This window comes from Bacillus rossius (genome assembly GCF_032445375.1).
Source record: "Bacillus rossius redtenbacheri isolate Brsri chromosome 4 unlocalized genomic scaffold, Brsri_v3 Brsri_v3_scf4_1, whole genome shotgun sequence".
NCBI lineage: Eukaryota > Metazoa > Arthropoda > Insecta > Phasmatodea > Bacillidae > Bacillus > Bacillus rossius.
The window spans coordinates 24,611,113-24,634,134 of NW_026962010.1; the positions used below are offsets into that span (position 1 = coordinate 24,611,113).

The following is a 23,022-nucleotide window of genomic DNA, read 5'->3' on the forward strand; positions in this document are numbered from 1 at the left end:
AAAATAACAAAAATGGCAACGGCCGAATGGTTGTACAGTTGTTGTATTGCAAAATTAAAAAATTCGATATCTCCTAAAGTATTTGGAATTTCTTATCTCCGCCGGTTTGAATGAAAAGAGGAAGTGAAAAAGCATATAATTAAAGTAATTTCAGATTTTTAGAATTTTTTTTTCACAAATACAGCTACTCTACATGTTCAAAATTAAAAAATTTGATATCTCCTAAAGTATTTGGAATTTCTTATTACCGCCGGTTGATTTGAAAAGAGGAAGTGAAAGAGCATAGAATAAAAGTATTTTCGGTATTTTAGCATTTTTTTTCGCATATACCGCTACTCTACATATTTACCGGTTAGTATACATAGGTACATTAAAATACTTTCAAATATGTTTAATGGTTGCTTATGAAATATCAATTTCCTATGTAGTTATTTTGACCTAACGAACCATTCATTTGTTTTTACAGTATTTTTAATGTAGCAATACTAACCCAACTAAAAATTCACATGTTTTAAAATTATTTTTAAAAGCAGCTCGACTATTCTCTAATTTCTCTTTCACATACGTCCATGAAAGATGAAAGACGACATGGAAATCTTAGTTCCTCATGTGAGTGGCTTACTTCAATAACCTTCTGTTAGTTTCAGAACTATTCAGGTCTCTGAATGGACTTGTGTGAACTGCTTGCTACCCTTTATTGTAATTCCTAAACAACTATTAAAAATAATGTACAGTATTTTTAATTTAGCTATACAAACCTAACCAACCGTCAACATAAATTTATTCAATAGTTAGCAGTGACTGTATGTTTCTAAGGCGGCTAGTGCAAAGACCATTTTCACGTAGATATTTAAAATAGGTCTCAATATACTAGAGGACAACCAAAGTTAAAAGAGATTTTAATTTCCATTTTGATGGAAATCTGCATCTATGTAGCTTTGATATCTGATAATGCAAAAGAGCACACAGTAAAATGTCGGAACTTACATAAATTGTTTTCCCAGGCTGCTGTGGACTTATATCATCCATTAATTAAAAATTTGACATAAGATCTTTGTTTCATTTACCTCGTTTAGGGTAAAAGGGTAAAATTTCAATCCGGATTGAACCTGGAGTGGAGTGATGAATCTAGATTGAAATTTTACTTAAAACACTTTGTTGTGGACTGAAGTTGGAGTGAAGTGAGATAATCCACTCCACTTGTTGAGGTGGACTGGACTGAAGAATCCGGATTGAGATTTTACTTTAAACACGGATTGGAGTGAAAAGAAAACACGCATGAGCAAGCCGCCGCCATATTGCATTGTTTGTTATTGGTCTCGTTGCATTTCAGGCATAATTTGTGAAAATGGCAACAAAAAAAAAAGCAGAGGAATGTGTGGACAGAGATGGAAGTAGAGTTATTGTTGGACGTAGGCCTAATGATTGAAAAGCATATTTTAAGATTGCTGGACGGAAAAAAAGTTAGATCGCACCACAACATTTTCAGTCCATGTTGACTCCAACTTCAATCTTGTTTACATTTCAATCTGGATTGTGATATTTACAATAAACGCATTTCTTCAGTCTATGTTCGTTACACATTCACTCCGAGTTCACTCCACTCCAGGTTCAATCCGGATTGAAATTTTACCCTAAACGAGTTAATTGTCTGTATCTGTTCTTTTTAATTTCCTTTTAGCAAAAAGAATCATTTTTGGTTCAGGCATTTCTTCCATGACAGGCTGTTTCACAACAGCGCTTTTCTTGCTAGGGCTACCTGGCGAAACTCTTGACTGCTGACTGCTTTCCTCAAAGATTGAACCTGGAATAGGCAGTTTTGGATGGTGATTCAGCATCTTGAGAACATTCAGTCTTTTTACTAGTTATATTTGTCAGTACATATTTTCTTTTCTTCTCATTTCTTCACTTCATCGCAAAGTTTTTTTGACCTTAAAAATTTCTTTAGCTCTCATGTTTTTCAATATTTCCCATTTAATTTTATTCCTTTCTTGTTCTTTTGCCAAATAACGCTCATGTTTATTTTATCTCAGAGTTGTTCTGTAGGCTGACACTCTTCTTGTAAAACTCATCTAATACAGTAAAATCTAGCATTAGTTTTAGTTTTAGATTTGTTCCTTCAAATGCATTAAGTTTAACAATAAATTGTGCCAATCTAATACAGTTTGACAGTATGAAAAAAGTACGTATACAAAAGTCTTATTTAAGATATAGGTTAGGGATAGATTGACATCACGATTTATAGATTTTTACGTAGATATATTTTTCATTTCTCGTAAAAATATATATATATATTTTTATTGTTTTATCTTATGGTTGGGATAAATAACACTTTGTGTGCCTATGAAAGCATAAAACACATAATATCTTACCTTGACTTCTTATTATGATTATCCAAGTGAATAATAGTTTACCAAGCTTCAAAATAGAGGTCAATCAATTAGCTGGGAAAAAACAATGGTGGAGGGAAAGTTTGACTACCATCTAGATTTTTTCAAGAAAAATCTAATTAATAAAAACAACGGTAACTTTTAGAATTTGAAACAAACTTTTGATTTGTTATTAAAATACAAAATCATAGCATCAATTTATGTATAATAAATTATTCTTAGCAAAAAAAATTACCTTGCTAGGGCTCACTTTAGATGGAATCACCCTAATTCACTAGTTGTTAATAAAAAATTGTATTCAGTTGGTACATTCTACATCACCTTGTTTTGTTAATTAACAAAGGTAAAAAAATATCCTCATTATGGTGATTACTATGGAGATTTTTTTATGGCAAATTTACTCTGCTCCAGTGTTACAGTTATATTTAATAGACTAATGGTCTAATATAAAAGTAACTTTGTTGTGTCCGTACTCATTACATGGAACATATTTTCTATATAGTGGTAGATTGTTAACCGTCCAGTCAGTAATCAAACTTTCACCATTCGTTCAACGACTGGGTACCCACCTACTGCGTACCATGTGGCTGAGTGGTTAGTCAGCTGGCTTCGTGGAATGTGAAATAATAATAGCGAACCCCAACAGTTTTCGGGTGCTCAGGTACCTGCCTACTGCACAGTTGTGTGGTCCCCTCCCTCCTCACTACGAATAGCAAAGAAGAAGAACGATCGTCAATTGTAAAATCGTGTTGGAGCCGAGCAGATGCTAAAGCAAGTTTTCTAAGAGTAATGAAAAAAAAATATATAATTATAACGTACAAAATATATTGTGAAAGTGAGAAAAAATATACAAAGTTATTAAAATTACAAATAAATAATCGTATTGAATATAAATAAGATGGATGATTCATCAAGGAATCGTTGGTAAGAAGTGATTTTCTTGTTTTATTTTGGAGTAAATTTTTTGATATTTTCAATATTTAAAAAAAATAGTAAATAATAAACTGAAAACGTTTTCCAATAGAATCACCCGTTCTCAGAGCAGAGAGCATTTATATTAATTATTCGAAGCAGAAGAATCTGATGATGACCACGTGTTGGATAGTGATGACGAGGAATAATTTCCAGAGTGAAGTGGCAGCTTCGCATTGTAATGTTGCTGGCAATTTACATTTATATTTCCTATTGTGTACGACAATTATGATTTTTTATGTATTATATATTGTGTATATTTTTAGGAGAAGTTGATGAGAAAGCACTCAACGAAAATGATGAAGATGAAGAAAGTGAAATAGAATTGACAGTAAGTGGTTCAGAAATGACAGCAAAAGATGGTATTTACTGGGCTGAGACACCAACAAGTGAACATCAATTTGGAAGGCGTAATATTGTGCAACAGAGATGTGGACCTAATGAGAACACTAGCATGCTATCAAATCTCGACAAAATTATTTTTCACTCCAGAAATGGCTGATATCATTATGCATCATACAAATAAAAAAGCAAGCTCAACATATGCTGCATATAATGAAAAAATCCAGCGAAAAAATTAGTGTGGAAAAATCTTGAGCTTCAGGATTTTTATGCATTCCTAGCTATTTTGATAATCTCTGGCGCCAACAACTCGAATACTGACAATACAAAAGATATGTGGCAGTCGTACTCATGTCCATTGTATCATGTAGCGATGGGCATCACTCGCTTCTGGAACATCATTCGTTTTATTCGATTTGATGATGCCAATACTCATGCTCAGTGTATGGAGAGTGATAAAGCTGCTCCAATACGAGATATTTGAATAATGCTCAATAATAATTTATCAAAACATTATAAGCCAACAGAGCATCTGACAATCTACAAGCAAATTTACCCATACAGGGGTCGAACTAACTTCACTCAGTATATTCCATCAAAGCCATCAAAGTATGGTGGATTTGTGATGCTGAAAATTTGTATCCACTCACTGGACAGATTTACACTGGAAAATTGAGTGCCGGTCGTGAGAAAAACGTTGGTGAGAGAGTTGTCAACGACTTGGTGGCAGCGTACAAAGGATCCGGTAGAAACATTACAATGGATAATTATTTCACTACTCTAACATTGGCAAAGTTTTTACTATCCTGGGATTTAACAATTGTTGGCACTTTGAAGAAAATAATGTGTGCATTCCACCAGCAATGGCTGCATTGAAAACACGAGAAGAATTGTCCACTGTGTTTGGCTTTCATGAAAAGTAACTATATGCAGTTATGTGCCAAAATAAAAAAGGTACCTAGTGATTAGGTTGTCATCAATGTACTATCAGGAAGTGAAGATTGGTGATGGTGCAAAGAGAAAACCCAAAATTATTGAATTTTATAACTGGTCAAAAGCTGGAGTGGACAAAATGGATAAAATGCTTGGTAGATATAGGCTACTACGAAAACATCAACTCGAAGGTGGCCTCTAGCATTTTTGTACAATATTCTCGATATGGCTTGCCTTGCAGCATATATTCTTTATTATGAGAATAATAAAGTGCTTTCGAAAAAATCTTATGAACGACGATTATTTTTTCGGCAACTGGGTGGAGATCTGTGTACTCCATTCGTCGAAAATCGTTTGCATAATGCACAAATCATGAGGCATTTCACAACAAAAGCGGCGATTGAAAGTTTTTTTGGTCGAGCTAAATCCATATGCGCAGCCAACAGCATCTGATTTTTTGAAACCCAAGGCACAGCTTGATTCAGCCGGAAGGAAAAAGATTACTGGTGTATGCCATTTGTCTCAGACTGAATTTGAAAAAGCCACAAAACTCTGAAATCATGTTTGGTATGCGTGTTCCCTATTTGTGATGAACATTGTATTTCAACCACGACATGTGAGGAGTGTGTGAAATGATTGAATTTATTTGTTTTTTTATAATCACTGTGTTGTTATAAAAAAAATAACCACAATGAAAAGAAAAAAACAATGATTTTTTTTTACTTACTGTCTTTACTATTTTTTATAGTAAAAATTGTTTAAATGAAGGAAATGACAAACAATATTGTTGATTATTTATTCAAAAGCCAAGTTACATATATACTTTGATAAACGGTCTCTTTACTGTGTATAAACCCGGCTTTCGCACATAATGACCTTAGTGAGTAACCGGGTACCCGGTCATTGAACGGAGGAGATGTCGAGTGTGATAATTAATAACTGTTATTAAATGATTGATAACAAAAATTTTGGCGAAAAATTGATGTCAAAACTACTTCAAATTTTGGGGTTCCGGGCGGTCATAAAAATTTTTTTAAGGGAAAGTTGATAAATTCTGCCTTGGAAACTGAAATGGGTATCTGGTTACTGACCGGATGGTTAACATTATAAAAGAATCTAGTTAATGTATTTTGATGAAGTTTTGCTTTATGATAATATATGTCTAGAATTAACATTTAGGACACAATAAGTTTAGTTCCCACAGGACACCCTCATCACACTACGTGGGCAATGAAACAGGAGTGCAGTGAATGTCAAGTCAGTTTGTGGATATTTGCAGAGAACAAACTTAATCATGCCCTTAAGTTAATTGTATGCATGCTACGCACCAAACTACAATGCAATTCTAATGAATGGTACACACACATCTCCTTTTCGGTTTTACATGTGGAGATTGCTAACATTTGAACATAGGTAATAATCTTTCTGTGTGGAGCAATTTTAACACTTTTCCGTACTCCAAATAATCACCCAGATATTTTTCAATCTTGTTACAGACCAAGTAGCACATTTATAAAATAGAATATAGTATTTACATAGGACATTTGTCATTATGAAGTACAGAATATGTTTTGGGGTCCTTCTTATCTTGGGTTTTTCCTGCTGAAATAAAAATAATTTTTTTTTTTTAATTTGTTATCATTGTATCATTATGTAACATTAATCGTCCATTACCTTTGTGGAAACTCTTAAACACAAAAAACAAAAAGATCCAATGGATTGAATAAAATAAATTATAAAGTAAAACCAATAATGTAATACATATTTATGATCTGTTGATCCATCTTTTCTGATTAAGTAACTCACATTTTGGTTGGTCCTTCCCCAAGCACCACGGTTCTAAAACACACTTTCACTCACTACTCACTTGCACGCCACATCACAAATGCCTCCTCAGACTTTGCTCTCTTCTGCTATGAAGCCTCTCTCACCAGCCAAACAGTCGCTTGTCACTTGGAGATTGAAGTCGTTGCCCACACGTAATTGCTGGTTTCGTTAAACCGAAAGACTGCCCCAAACTTCAGGATTGTGTTGTAAACGAAGGTCTCGAAGACTGCTGGCACTGGATGTGCCATGCGCTGTGAGATAAAAGAAATTCACTCTGTAAGCAAACACTTGCAGTGTTTCTCATGCACCCATTTGATGGAACATCTGTAAATTTACTCTCACAACAATGATTTTTTAAGGAAATGTTCCCAGGAATGGTTTTATAGCCAGAATTGTAGCATGAAACTTCAGTAACAAAACATAGTAGTTGAAGCTGGGTTGTAAGTACAGCATTTTGAGTTTAAGCCTAGTTTCTTGTAGAAGACGGTTGAACACTCACAGGCTTGCAATGGACTGAGGTGTAGTGACGTGTCTAATGACCTCACCGTTGACAAGATGTTAAGATTAATAAACTAACATGCACTCTAGGAAGTATTCAAAAATTGTTAAGCCCTTTCACATGGTACAATTTTATGTAAAGAAAGTGTAAGAGAAATGTCTTAAATTTCTGACCTGAAAGTTATTTATGGGGTTTTGGCATAATTTGTTTAATAGCAGACACTTATAAAGAACAAAAAAAGTTATAGAACTTGTAGGTGGTGTTCAAGTTATACTTTACAGCTTCACTGTAATATTCAATAGGGAGCGAATCTGTAGGATTCACAAGAAACGTCCGTGAAATTTGCGGCCCAAGAGTTGTGTGTGTGGGGATTACAGACTCAAGTTATCTCACTAGCGATCTAGGTCAGTATGCATGAAGTGGAAAATTATAATATTCAGAAAGTTTTGGCAATATTATTACAGTAAAACATTGTTGCGACCCCATTTATTGCGACCACCTCTCTATTACAACCCGATTTCGAGGAACCATGAAAAAATTGCTGAAAATCGGACAGAAAATAAGTTTCTTGTGGTGAGTAGCGTGTTACTGCGTTTCTCTTGCCCAGCACTGTACTGCCGTAGGCAGCGCATATCTAAAAATAGATACCACTTCCGGTCGACCGCTGTCAGCGCTTGACAACCCCCATTCCACGTCCCTTTGCCGGTAGGGTGCAGATAAAGGTTTTTGTGGCAACGTGTTTACGTTTAGCTTTTTGCGAGTGTCTAGTGTGGTACGCAGTTAAGGCAAAGCTACCTGCTGGATTTCTCTTGATTTTGAATACTATCGGTTGACAATGTTTGCTTAATTTTTGAAGTCCGATTTGGTATATTTTCTGGCCTAAATTTGTGAACTAATACAATGCAGGAAAAACCCTCCGGTCGCAGCGTGTGAACATGGTAGTCGGCTCACCCTCTCCCCGTACCGTGCGCTGCGGCCGATCTCGGATGCTGCTTGTACTTTTTAACAATCACGTTATCTGCTTCATTTTAACGAGAGTAAAAATATATTAAAACTGTCGGCAAATTGATAAAAGCTTTATAAGTCCGCAAAACAGGGCACAACACTGGCCCGCCAGTTGTTTTCATTCAAAACGTGGCTAAATAACTTGTATGAATCAGGCTGAAAACATCCGGCAATACGTGTAGATTATAAGGAATCTTTCTATGAATTGAGATGTTATGTTTTTCGAGTAGATATACACAGCGACCGACTAGATGTACGCCTGCCTCGACTTGTTTTAACTGCCGCAGCGATGTTTATTTTGACAGCTCAAGCAATTATCGGCAAAGCTACCTGCTGGATTTCTCTTGATTTTGATTATTATCGGTTGACAATACACAGCGACCGACTGGATGGACGCCCACCTCGACTTGTTTCAACTGCTGCAGCGATGTTTATTTTGACAGCTCAAGCAATTATCTTTTCCCGTGGGTTGATAGAAAAAGGTCGCTTCACCCAGCATAAAAAAAAAGGCTACGCCACTTATTCCCCACGCAGGAAACACACTGGCTGCTGTCTGTCTCCCCCGCATTTATCTTGTTAACCTTGAAGAATGTTATCATGAGGAGGGAGGGGTGAGCTTATGCGTCATGAAGCCGCTGCTGCCAGCCAGCAGGGCGAGCTGAGTGTGCGCCCACTCGCGTTGCAGAACCTATAGCTGCCATATTTTTAAAGGAAATGTCCCATTATTTTTTTGTTATTCTTACATGAACATTATTGGAAGTATTAAAGCCGACAAAAATATACGCTGTGTGTTAAAATTAACAGATTTTAATGATCTTTCATTATTTTTTTTCTTCTGAATTTCACGTTTTGGTCAAAATGTCCAATTTTTTGACGGTCCCCGAGAATGTATTCGTAAAATCACTGCTTCGTTAAATCCGGGGTTCTTGACATCGGGGTTCTAGTGTATTTAACTACGGCAAGCAGAAAACGTACATGTAAACTAACCAGTAAAAATAAACTGTCTTTTTACATATTTTCTTTAGAGGTGGCCTGTAGGGCGACAGACTTGTCAGGAAGGTTGAAGTGGGTTTAAAGCAAAGCCATCTAGCATTTTGAGTGACAGCAGTCAGTGAATGTGATTCCAAATTTTGTGTGTTACATAAGCAATTACAATATTAATGAGTGTGCTGGTTTTGTTCAGTTCACTAAAACATTAACAATTATTTTTTTTTTCATTTGACTTTCACACCATCAATTATGTAAAATATAAACATCCTTATATGAAACTAAATAGTATTGAAGTCGTCTAACATACTCAATAGTGATTCACACGACCTTAGGGGCCAAGGTGGTGAGTGTTTCAGATCACTCACTCCCTACAAGGCAGTCAAGCTTGTGGCTCAGTGGTAAGTTGTTGGATTCTGATTCCAAGGTTCTTGTTCAAACTTATTCCAGCATTTATGATTTCAGTTTTGTAATAGTTTACCACTGCCTCTCTTTGAAAATGCTGTGATAGTACCTTCGTATGAGCTGTCGTTGATTTATTCCCCAACATCTCTGGTTTGTGATAAAGTGTTACTGTCGGTAAGACTTCAATTCGACCAGATGTAAAATCTAAACAAAAATAAAAGTTGGTGCAATCTTCATGTAATATGCATGTTACCAGTATGAAATGTCACATGGCTTTGCAGACAAGAGTTTTATAGCACATGTTGTCTTTGTGGAATCTTAACTTTACCTTTTCTGATTAGTCATAAGACTTTTGCTATTTTACGAAAAGTATTTATAAAAGATTATTCAGTAGAGAGATTAAAGAACTAAAATTGTGTTGGCACGGGAACTACACACTTCTTGCTTTTTTTTCTCAGGTCATTATCGGTTTGATGGCATAAGATAGGGCAGTGGGACTTTGGGCAGTTTCTTCTCCAACATTGCTGAATGGTGTGGTGGAGTCTGGTCTGTGCCGTGCAGGTCGTCTTCGCGGATGGCCATCGTGCAGGTGACGCCCGTGGACGTGGACCCGGGCCTGGGCTGCTCGGCACGGGCGGTCGTGTCCTCCGTCTCCAAGGACAAGGCCAGAAACACCGCAATCATATTTGCAGAAGAAGTGCACTCGGGCCAGTTGTTGCGCTGTGATGTCATCGTAGACGTCATATGCTCGCTCTTCATCATCACGACAACGCGTGAGCTTTACATGGAAGAAGCACCGGAGATATTTGAAGTGCGAGCATATGATGAACAAGGTTTGTGTCAACATCGAGGTCTCTTTAGTGATAGAAAATTACCTGTAGATTTAGTGTTGTGTGTGTGTGTAGTTCTGATTGTAGGAAATACATAGACAACTGTCTCACTCTTAGACTGCAGTTCACTGCTTATGGCGCATGCTGTTGCCAAACATATTACAAATTTCAGGAGATGTTTTCCTTTGTAATTCTTTTTGCACAAGAAGCATTTTAAGAACTCATATCATAATTTATAAATTTATAATATTTTATACCATAAATTCTTACAACAAAAAACTGATCACACATATTTATTGGTACCACAAACCTTTTAGTCACTATTGCTACCGCTAATCAAAGTTGACCAAAGCTTCCTTAATTGCATTGTTCACACTCAGTTTATTGAAGAATACTCAAATCCTTTCGACACAATCTTGCACTCCCTCCCTTGTAGCATACCCTGTAGTTTTTTTTTTTGTGTTCCACCTTCCCTAGTATGTTATATAATATGTTATGTAATCCACATAAAGGTAGAAAATAAAATCAAATGCTTCAAAAGTGTAACTGTGACGAGTCACCAGACACAACAACACGTCGCTTGGTCGCAAAACACGGTGCTAACTGACAGGCTGGTATTCAGAAATGTGTGTCAAAGGAAATGGCTAAGGAAGCATTTATCTTGACACTTGCTTACAGGACAGAATCCCACTTTTCTAAACACATGGCCATGTTTCCTCTTACGTAGCAGTTTGGGAGCGAGCCTCTATTAAGCACGCTTATGCGCTGATAAAACACGTCTTCACAGCTATGAACATGAAAACTGTAGGAGCAATTGAGATGGTGTTGCTTTTAAATGCAAAGTCCATCCTTTGGGAACATCCTTCATGCTTTCGACCCCCATCTGCCTTTAATAGTAAAAAACTTAAGTACTGAACTTTTTGATTGTCAGTTTTGGAGGAAATGCATTTTAGTATTACAAATAACTATATAACTGAAACATGGTGCATTTTTGTCTTGAGATTTATTCGGTGGAATCCAAAAAACTTCGAATTTTTTAATAAATGTGAATTGAATACACCTGTTTGGAAATTGTTTTTGATGTGAAGCATTTTGGAATACTTCAAAACATTTCCCAGTGAGAAAGTTATGTTTTTAAATTTTTTTTGCCTCTTAATATGTAATTAAGCATGCAAAATATTCATTGCCTGATGCATATTTTGATGCTTTACAATATTCCAGAAAGCTTTGTTAAAAAAATTGTGTAAACTCCCCTTTTGTAGAAGCTGAACACACAATCCAAACGCCCAACTGCTATTCCCCAATTTAATTTTTAATAAATTAAAAATAATGTACACATTATTTTTTTATCTTGAAAACCTATGCTAGGAGCCGACTTAAAACTTAACCAAAACAAAGACTCAATGCAAGATTTGGTTTGAATTGGAGTTCATATCAAATTGATAACATAGGCCAACAATAGTTTTGGTGCTGGAGTATTTGGAGCTGACTTCGTATGAATTTGGTGCCCTGAATTCAAATATGGCATTAGTTTTTGCCTAGGAGGTAAAATTTCTAAGATATAAAATTTTAGTGAAATGAATGTTTTACATTATTTTAGGTTAAATCCATGAATCAAATCTAAAAATTAAACATGAGATTCTTATTATTAAATTACACAAATATTATTATATTATACAAATATATTATACAAATATCATTATATTATACAAATATTATTAGTATATAGTATATACTAATATATATATTTATATATATATATATATATATACACACACACACACACACACACACAAAGATAGTACCAAGTCATTAATGGAACCAACTAATCACTCAACACTTCGGAAGCTTTTTTTTCATGAACTTAAACTCCAGTAATAATCTGCCATCATGTGTGTATCCCATCGTCCTTGATAGCGGTCCTCCATAATTTTAATATCTTGATGAAATCTTTCACCATGCTTTTCACTCATGTTGCGCCCAAGGGATTTGAAATTTTTAAGCATATTGTTTACCAGTTCAACATGGTTTTCTGCTTTTCATTGGCCCAGAAAATTTTTGACAACTGCAACAAATGAAGTCTAGGATTTTTGCTCAGTCTCATTCATGGAATTTACGAAGGCTTGGTCCTTAATGAATTTCCTTATTTCTGGACCATTAAATATTCCTGCTTTAATTTTTTCCTAACTCAAGTGAGGCATTTTTACCCCTATAAATGCAAAGCATGATCGGTCCTTATCAAGAGCCTTTACAAACTGCTTCATAAGGGCCAGCTTGATATGCAGTGGAGGTAAAATAATTTTCTCTCGTTCAACTAAGGGTTCTTTAATAACTTTTTTTCTCTAACGACCATGTCTTCTCTCTTAGGCCACTCAGTAATGTTTTTTGTCTCTGCTATCCCAGCGGCACAAGAAACAAGGATATTTGTATGGCCACTTTGCTGCCCGAGGAGAAAGTTTACCATTTTTAAGTCCACACAAATCACCCATTGATGTTCACGATACCTTATCTTCTCCAAGACCCAAGCTATGGTGCTCTATGTTGCTTTCATTGTTGTTGAATGAGCAATTGGTATTGAATCATATTTGTTCCCATTGTGTAGAAGAACATATTTCAAGCTTCGCTTATCTTAAAAAGTTGAGTTGATAGAAAAAAAAAACTAGTTTCATATTTAGATTCAGCACCCGAAATATGGCTAAAATCAGTTCCAAAATCCTAGGCACGAAAAAAAAATTTCTTGTTGGCCAGTGTAATTTCTTGATTCACTTCAATTGCAAATTTATTTTACTGCCAACATCAAGCAAAAGGGTTCACAAAAATATTACAAACTGTGAACCGAAACAAACACGACCAATTTTAATAAGGTTATTAATGTTTCCCAAAATAGTTAAACATAACATCTAGGTAAAAATTGAACTTCACTAAGTTACTGCAATATACAGTACTTTCATCCATTTTTAGTTAAATACACCTATCCCTCACTTAGCACATCTTCAGATTGCACAAATTTATTTAGCACAATGTTAATTTTACACCCCCAGTCTTGAATAGCACATCTGTAAATTTCAGTTAACGCGAAATCTCCGCACGCAAAAAAAAAGTCGTGCTTGATGCCGCGAAGTCTGTTTTAACTTCTGTAAACAACAGATGTGCCATGGCATGCAGTTCGGTTTTTGAAAGAGGGGGGGGGGGGGAAGAGATGCGCGCACAGGTCTAACTACGCTATCAGCTGTTGTACAAACATCAGCAATAGCAAGGTAAGTTGCGGCTATGGAGTGTAAAGGACCAAATGATTTTACATACGCACGTATGACGCCGTGCCGTACTGTTGTTGCCTAGCCACAGACCAGGCCATGAACACACTCTAGCCAGTGGCAGGGAACTCACACAAACAAAAGCAACGTCTGCCCAGTCATCTGCCGGGTACGTGCGTAATCACCTGCAGTGGAATCAGGCTTCCAAGTGAGAGCATAATGTATCGTGTTCAAGTATTTGAGACAAAACTAGAAGTATTACGGCGCGCAGGTTGTCATGAAGGCCACACTTATTTTGGTCACACTTTAGTTTTAAGCAAGTCAACTGTGCGCACAATCGTACGAAATAAGGACTCTTATCAAAAGTTTATATGTCTGATGCTGTTGGTTGTAATAGCGGGAATATATTAGATACTGGAACAGGAATTCACGTGGAAAAGGTTGTTAAATGAATGTTGCAATGAAAAAAATAATCATTGGCCTGACAGGATTGGTGTGAACCAGGTGGTGATACGCGAATAAGAACTTTATTTTTTGAAAAATTGAAATGTAATTTTTCGGACATAATATCGGTTTTTCTGCCAGTAAAGAATGGTTTAGAAATGTACGCGATGTGAGTTGAAGGTCACGCCCGGGCGGGCATGTCAGTCAGCCGACTAACGATAAAGTACATAACCACGTATCTCCCGTTACGCAGTGTCGTATTTGTAATACAAAGTGCGATGGGAGGTATATAAAGACTAATGGTGTGACATATTTATTGTTGAGTGTTATTCTACGCATTTATATTACGTAAAGTATATTATCCTACACAATTTTAGAACACATTTAATAAATTAGCCTTGCTATTTATGGAAACTAATGCTTCAGAATACGTAATTTCGAATAACACAAGCATTTTTAGGAACATATTAGTCGTGCTAAGTGAGGGATAGATGTATACCATAAAGACCTTTACAAAACTCTGGCACCAAAATACTATAAAAATTGAAAGGATTTTATAATAATTTGAAGACATAAACTTGTGTACTATAAAAAACATAGAAAAAGAAAATAACAAAGACCATTAATAACTTTCTTTTAAAAATATTTTCTTAAATTGTCTTTGGTACGTAAGCGTTTCTTAGGCCTCAATCGCAACACCATTTCCTTGCAATAAAAGTGTGCTTCTTTGTTTATCTGTGTATGAAAAAGTTTATTCAACTATGTCTAACCACAAAGAAATACACAAATACCCATTGTTTGTCTCTTTTGAATTTGTGCTCCACACCAAATCGAAATTACTTCTGCATGTGCAGTTTCCCCAAATCTGATGCACCAACACTATCTAAAATTGGCCAAGACAGTACTTACAGTTTGTTCCGCAGCACTTCTAAAGGCGAAGCTTAAAATATTAAGCTTTACACTTCCCAGCATATATGGGCAGTAAACAGCGTCAACCACCTCTTTCTCGTGGCAGCCTGCAAGGCCTAGTAGTCATGCTCACAGGTCATCTCCCTCAACACTCACATGCGGGAGTCGTCCGCCTTTCTCCGGCTGCGGTCGGATCACGAGTGTCGTCATCATCGCAATCCACTGATCACGCACACATGCGCACCGCATCACAGCACATCCATGGAGCCCTTCTTGCACGCAACACTTGACTATTTGCTCAGTGTCCCAGTGTCACTTTCACCTGTGGTTTAGCATGGCCCACCCTGGGGCCAAGGGCCCGCGACCGCTCTCAGCACAGCTTTAGCTTGGCCCATGCTAGGACCCACGACTCCTCTTAAGCTTCCACTTATGTTAAAACTCGTTTATATAAAGTTCTGCTTTTATTTAAAAAGAATTTAAAGTCTTAAAAATTATGTAACTAAACCTCTTTAAAACTTAAGTTACAAAATCTCTGTAAATGGAAACCTAAAATAAATCACTTAAAAATAATTTATTAAACTTGGCACAATTTAGCTACGTGCTAAAACTTTAACAATAAATAATAAAAAACTTACATTTTTTTGTGCAAAAAGCCAAAATGAATTGTAAGGTCAGGAGACTGATCACAAAATACAATTTGAAATTTGTATGATATATGGCAACAGCGCATGCAGAAACAATAACAGCGTTAAGGGCAGAGAGAGAGAAAGCATCATTTACTTCAACACTGCAGTCTAAGAGTGGGATGCTCTGACTATAGCAGCTATGATAAGAATGTAAGGAATGATGGGAAACCTGGAATCAGAGGCAGTAGGAAATTTAACTTTGAGAAATATGATTTAAAACAAGCCTATTATAATCTTTACCATAAGCCAATTTCTTTTGAAGACATTAAATAAAATTATTTATATAGTCTTTTAGAGAGATTGATGTATAAAACTTATATCACACAATTTTCATCTGTAATTAATAAAATAAGCTATCAACAATAAAATAAAATTTAATTGTGTTCCTCTAGAGGTGTATTGTTTATATAAAAAATACATCAGATCTAAACATATAATTTCTTAAATTACTAGTTTCTTCAATCATTGAATATAGGTTAATTAATGTAATATAATTTTCAATTCCAATGACTTTCAAGGGCTTGTGGTAAAGCATTTTTTAACTGACTAATTCCATGAAATGCCACCAGATAATAACAAAATGACTTGTGGGTTATTTCCTGTAAACAATCATGAAATGTAATTCCTAGTAATCTAATCTTGCTATTATATTTTATTATTTGAAAATAAAATACATTTTACTTGTGTCATTGAATACATTGCATGAAGCATAAATTTAATTTGGCTGTCCTTTCTAATAGTTGGAAGTGGCGTCACGTCACATGTGCAGGCACACAACCCTCATGTACCCTGTGAGCTACACACAGAGCCAATGCTCTTCATTCTGAGCTGAACACGCTACACGCAGTACCATTGTTCTTATGGGAATCTAGCCGAGACTGCAGGAAATCATCAAAGTGACTTAGTGGGTGTTAAACTGAACATTATTAATATTAGAGATTAGCAAGATATTAAAATAATTGTGATGTTTTTTTTTTTACATTGGAAAATGAATAGGTACCGTGTTTTATCGCATAATCGTTGCACGCGCATAATTGTTGCATGGTTATTTTAAGACATGAAAATTTAGAAGAAGAAAAATTTCTTGCATAAAAGTTGCATGATTATTTAGATTCCGAGCGCTGTGTGTAGTTTTCAAGTATAAAACAATGTATTTTAATGTTGAAATATAAATTTCATTAGGATATTACAGCTTAATTATTTATTTAACAGGAATACGAAGTTGTCTGATGCGTAAATTTTCTTTTAAAGACATTTTCAAACAATATAACCTTTATCGTTTCGTCTTTGTCGCCGCTGTGCGCCGCTTTTAAAAATGTAGCCAGCACTTGTTTGGTTATGTTGATTCCCGTATAGAGAGCGCGGCATGTAGTCGAATATCGATATAGATAGCTCATTGATTGCATGCAACATGCGCACTCTGTCTAGTGCCGAGTTAACTACATTTGATAGCCCATACTTTCGTGTACTACGACGATAGTTATGCACTCCGACTCACGTTCGCGTCACAGTTTTGTTTTTTTAAAGTTGAAAAAAATGTTTTTGTTGCATGACTTGTTAATTTCAATTGTCTGGCGTGCTTTTGTATACTCTATTTTTTAAATAAACGTACTTTCCTTGAATAGGTTTTGTTTTAATGAATAACTTTATATAACGAAAAATGCATTTCTCACATAAACGTCGCACCCCTACTTTTCAAACTTGATTTTAGTATAAAATGTGCTACTATTATGCGATAAAACACGGTACCTACGCCCGTAGACTTTGCCGAAAGGGATTTTGGTCTTTGTGAACTACCTAATCGTACACCTATTTTATTAACAGTTTTTTAAATTACCTATTACTGTACAGTTCTATTCCCACTTGTTAATTTCAATATTTACCTGAATTATAATACATAAGTAATATAAATTTTTTTAAAGTATCAAAATTATCAATCTCTCTTAAATAATGTAAATCTCTATTGTCAGTGGTAAAACAGGAAATTTTCAGAAAACTTATGGTTACATTTGTCCAGAAATATTTCACTCACATGTCTATTGTATCATGGGATTAACTTATTTTGTAAATTTTGAATGTGTGAAAATCATTATATACTTTTTATTTGTATTACTGTAAATAATTGTTATATTTGGTTATACATGCTAATTTTTTGGAATATATTTCTGGAACAGGAAATGAATTTTCAACTTTGGAAGGTGTGGAATTTCTTTGGACCCTGGCCACCATTGGTTCCATGGATGACTTGAAGACTAGTAGCAAAGTGCTGAGATTTATCACATTCAGAGACTCCCCGTATGAAACACCACCTGCTGTCGACAAGTTTGAACAGAGTGGTCGCCGGGGCAACATGGTGCTTCTAGAAGGATCAAAGACAGGCTCTGCTAAGGTATTTCATAATGCTATTGATACTGATGTGTTGATCGTTTTTGGTATTTAGGCACACTGCTAGCAGTCAGTAGTGGAAGAGGCTGTGTCTAGACTGCTTCAGCTCTTATTTGGGTCAGTGTTATTAATGATAAATGCCAGTGGTAATTTAAAACATAGTTAAACACTCTCTACCTGCTTGTTTCAACAAAGCATTTGTATTGTTTTCTTGTGTATTGCTCTAATTATTGAAGTTTACTAGTAACATACATACTTAAATTACTTACAGCACATTTAATACTTTTTATAGTAGATTACATTTCCATTTTTGTATTTTTATTTGGTACACATTTTCTAGGTGTCTGTAAGGCTGCCACACCAAGAGTACAGTCATGTGTCACCGATAGAGGTCCAGTTGATGGTTGTGGCCAACCTGATCATAGATCCTGCGGATGTGTACATCATGCCTTGTGACACAGTACTCTTCCAGATTCTGCAGGTAAGAACTCAAGTGATATTGTGGCGATTGTACACTTCAAATAATTTCTTTTGAAAACTATGTAACTATTTTTAATAAGTTACGTTTATTATATTAAAACTCTTATTTTCACTGACATAAGATAACTTTGAATATCAGTATTCATTGTGTGTTTTGTGTATACAAATAGGCACATAAACATACTTTTATTATGAATGTCTAAGACTTGAAATAGTTAAGTTACTGTTATATGCCTATGTTTATATGCTGTTTATGAGATTCTGTTCTTGATTCTGGCAGTCCCTTAACAAAATCTTAAAACAACCAGATGGACTTTCATGGCACTTTTGTTTATCTTACAATGTTATAAAATGATAGTGACTGCTTAGTCTTGTAGATAAGGGTGAAAACAAATAAAACCATGCAAGCTGGTTCAGTGGCTTGTGCATGTAAGTGACAGAGCCTTAGTGCTCCTGTACTTGTAGCAACACAGCTCGTAACCTGGTGTGCAGAAGCGTGCAGCCTCTTGTTGTGCGTGACGACAGGTGCAGAGTGGGCGGCTGTCGAGGATCCCACTGCCGTCGCCACAGTACTACCTGGAGGTGCAGGACCCCAGCGTGGCCGCCATCAGCGACGAGGGCCTGGCAACGGGCCGGCTGGCGGGCAAGAGCAGAGTGCTGCTTCACGACCGCAATGTGGAGGACAAGGAGATTGTGAAGATGCCCTCCGTGTCCATTACTGTGGTCAAGCCCTACTCCGTGTCCCTGGCAGTGCTGCCACATCGCAACTGGGCACTCCTTGTCCGGGAGAACTGCCAGATCGTGGTCGAGATCTACGACAGGTACCTCGTCCGTTTCTTTCTTCACATAGCTCATGAAAGTTACGTGCAACATTTTCAGATAATGTTATGGTTACTTGTAGTTATTTGCCAGATTGTGTCATATATTTTTGTGGTTACTATTGTATTTAATATAAAGAAGGACCATATGTCTACATAAATTGTATTTTCAGGAATGATCACAAACTACACATTGGCAGCAAGACCCAAGTAGCAGTGGAAATCCCAGCAGAGTATTTCCACGTTGAGGAGAGCACAAAGAACAAGACACACAACTCTGGATGGCCAGTGCAAGTAGGGACGGCCGTCGTGAAGGCAGAGTTGTTAGGAGTGCACGGCTGTGCCTCGGGTACTTTGCAGAGCATCTCGGCACAAGCTGAGATGTTCATCTTCGACAAGATTGTGGTTGTGCCCTCGCAAGTGGTACTTCCTTGGGACCCGCTTCTGAAGCCACGGTAAGCATACCAGCAAGGTTGTATGTAATAAACAAGTGGGAAACCATTGTAGTTAATTTTTTGTATTTAGGAAAATTTTGGTGTGTCTTCAAGCAAATATAGCAAACAGTGTTTAGTCTGGCATTCTATGGTTCAACACATTATGTTATTTGACGCGCTCACATTCGGAATTCTTTTGGTGGATTCCGAGTTTTGAGCTTGGTAGTCGCGCCTTTGCTGCGCTGCGGTGTTTTTTGTTCGCCAGTGTTTGTTACTGTTGGTTTTCATTTCTATAAATTTTTTTTGCTATAGAGAGCAGTTTATGAGAACTTGTTTTAAATAGCAATGTACGTACTTTAAATTATTTTTATGCTGTATTCTAGTTAAAACTAAACTGACTTTTAATTACCTGGGAAACTTGCTAATCCAGCATGGCTGTCCCAAAGTGGCGGGTTAACACTTTTCATTTGGATACATACATATTTGGGCCAGGGGCATTTCGGGTTGTGAGAGAGATAGAGTATTCACGTACAACACTCATGCAATAGCACCATATTTTAAATATTTTTACCGAAGTTTTTTTTTTTAAGTAATAGCTTTTTATTATCAAATATAACCACAGGTTTATTTTTTATACAGTTTAGCTGTACGTAAATTTTCGAATGAAGTGAGTCACACACTGATATCTAAATGCCAAGCAAGCCTATGCTGACGTGTCATAAGTACATAACACCTTTCTCTTCTGTCTGTGATCCACAGTTTTCAAAGTATAGCTCTACTATATGCATACACACATACAACTAATATTTACTTAAATTAAATCCCATTTAAGAAGTTTCGCAGTGTAATCAAAATTTTTGACCTAATAGCAACAAAATTATTTTATTTTATGTGCACTTTTGTTTGTTTTAAAGTCTTATATTTTTTAAAAAAATCAATACTTATTGCTTATTGTTATAAATAACTTCACATAAATTCTGTCAATGTTAATTTAAAGTCACAAAAAGACAGCATAACTAACACCTAAACATTGGTTTCTTTCTGGTTAAAATAACGGTGCGACAGTTATGCGCGTATAACTATTATGCGATAAAACACGGTACTTATTAAGGTATCTACTTATTTAAACTTCCTCTGCAAGAAATTTTCTAAGTAAAATTCTTCTGAGAGGATTTTACTGTATTTGTTTGATGGTTTAAGATTGCTATATTTACCCAAAAATAATGCGAGCTTAAATTTTTTGTTTGTAAGTTTATGAAAAAGAAATCGTAAGTCTAGTACATAGTGATATTTTTTAAATTTTTTGAATTATTAGATTTATTACATACTAGCTAATTTTCGGCATGCATTACAGAGCCTGTTTGTAATTTTTTTCATGTTCATACACACACACAAAGCATTTCTCTCTATATATCTGGCTCTTTATCTCTCTGTAACTATACCTCTTAATATGTCTTTATCTTCATCTCTCAATCTCTCTCTATATCTCTATATTTTAGTATATACATCCATCTGTCTATATCTTGATATGTATCTATATATACATATATCTGTTTATCTCTATATAAATATATATGTATGTATAATTCTCTATATCTCCAACCCTTTATTTTTATCTCTTTATATATATGTATATCTGTCTCATATATAATCACACACTATACATCTCTCTAGCTCTATACCTCTCTGTGTGTGTATATATATATACACACATATACATATATATATCTCACACTATATTTCTCTATCGTCTATCTATCTCTATCCCTATCTATTTCATTCTGTCACCCTCTGCCTTTCTTTCACTTTCTCAATATCTATCTCTCTTTAACTCTCCATCTCTCTCTCGACTCGCACGCCACCATTTTATTCGGACCGTAGAAAAGAGGAACTGACATAAAATACTTACTGGTAAATAGCCGATACTACTCACGCACCACCTTAATTTTTGCTTTAAGGGTTGGTATTATCGAAATCTCACCTGATCAGTGATTTTCCATGTGTTTGAAACATGGAGGTAAGACATAAGGAAGTTGGTGTATACAATCTTTGCCATTTTAATACTTGAAGTTAAAATGAGAATGACCTCTAACCCCTTTTTTTGCTTCTGCATAGCAAAACAATTTTTGGTTACAATGAAGATTAACCCTAATTTCTGGCAGATGTGTTGTATTATGTTTCTTTAGCAATATTCACTACATGATGGCATACATATTTACTATTCTTCCCAGCGACTTATTTTCAAGCTATTACAATTTTATAGCATAACTTATACTTCAGAACAGACAACCATTCCATAAACTAATACCTCCATGGTTTCAAAGGTCAAGCGTGCAAAATTTCATAGAGATTGAATGAATGGTGACTAGTGTTGTGAGTTAGGTAAATACCCAGTGGGTAGGGTATTTATAAATGGGTATTTACCTAGGTACTTACCCCTGCCTCTGGTAAATACCCAAAATGAGGGTTTTTAAAGTAAAATCACTTTTTAAGTGTATAATCATATGGCATATTCATTATTTTATTGCTGTAACTTTATGCTTATCTGTTACTTAATTAACATTATAAAACCATTTAGTAATCATAAATAAAGTGAAAAATTTTGGAAAAATTTTCAAAATGGAAAAAATTTGGTATTTGTGAAATTCACCTAGCAGCAAATCTTACGTGCTGCCAAGATAACGTATGTATCTCATAACTGGAAATTACTAAACAGTACTACCGAGACAGAAGGAAAACAAAAAGAGAGAAAGAGAAATAAGGTATCTCCATACAAGAACCACAGCAAAACTGACGGTGAAGATGAAGATGACACACAGTAAGATGACAAGCTGGAACTTACTACTGAAAGTGTTAGTGAAGTGGTTAGTGAATGAAGACAAACTTAAACTTGGAAGAGTATTATTAAAAATATTAGTTGAGGAATATTGTTAACTTTTAGTCCATTTTGCACAGATGAAGAGTGAAGAACAAATAAACATGCAATTAATTTCTCAGCTATTCTTAGAAAATTTTGCAAATATATGTTTATTTTTTATTTTGATATTGTATAAGTTAAATAACATTGTAGGTTAATTAATGTGAGATTTAAGTAAGGACTGGAAAGTAATAACAGATGGATTAAAATAAAACTACAAAAAAATAAATTAAAAACAGAAACTTAAAAAACAAAAAATGTAAATATGATTAGTTATGTAATATTGTGTGCTTTTGTGTTGAATGCATGATGTTAATGAAAGTATGCTACAACTTTGAAAGGTGATTCCTTCTTCCAAAAACAAGGTAGTCAAGTCTTAGAGTTACACTACGCCATTTTTTTGCGTAGTACTATTCTCTAGGGAAAATTTGTAGTTAAAAAATTAAAAATAGTTCATATTGACAAAGTATGGAAAATGATGTGGAGTAAAATTACAATATTTTGA

At 35.4% G+C, this 23,022-nt stretch overlaps 1 protein-coding gene across 1 annotated transcript in view; it reads left to right on the forward strand.

Moving 5' to 3' along the window:
- Positions 1 to 23,022, forward strand: part of LOC134541492 (nuclear pore membrane glycoprotein 210-like) — an 88,418-nt gene that overhangs the window by 3,069 nt on the left and 62,327 nt on the right. Inside the window, exons 2-6 of the mRNA XM_063384982.1 lie at positions 9,922 to 10,193; positions 17,658 to 17,872; positions 18,209 to 18,349; positions 18,874 to 19,169; positions 19,340 to 19,621. Coding sequence (XP_063241052.1) covers positions 9,922 to 10,193; positions 17,658 to 17,872; positions 18,209 to 18,349; positions 18,874 to 19,169; positions 19,340 to 19,621 — 1,206 coding nt within the window. The remainder of the gene's footprint in view (positions 1 to 9,921; positions 10,194 to 17,657; positions 17,873 to 18,208; positions 18,350 to 18,873; positions 19,170 to 19,339; positions 19,622 to 23,022) is intronic.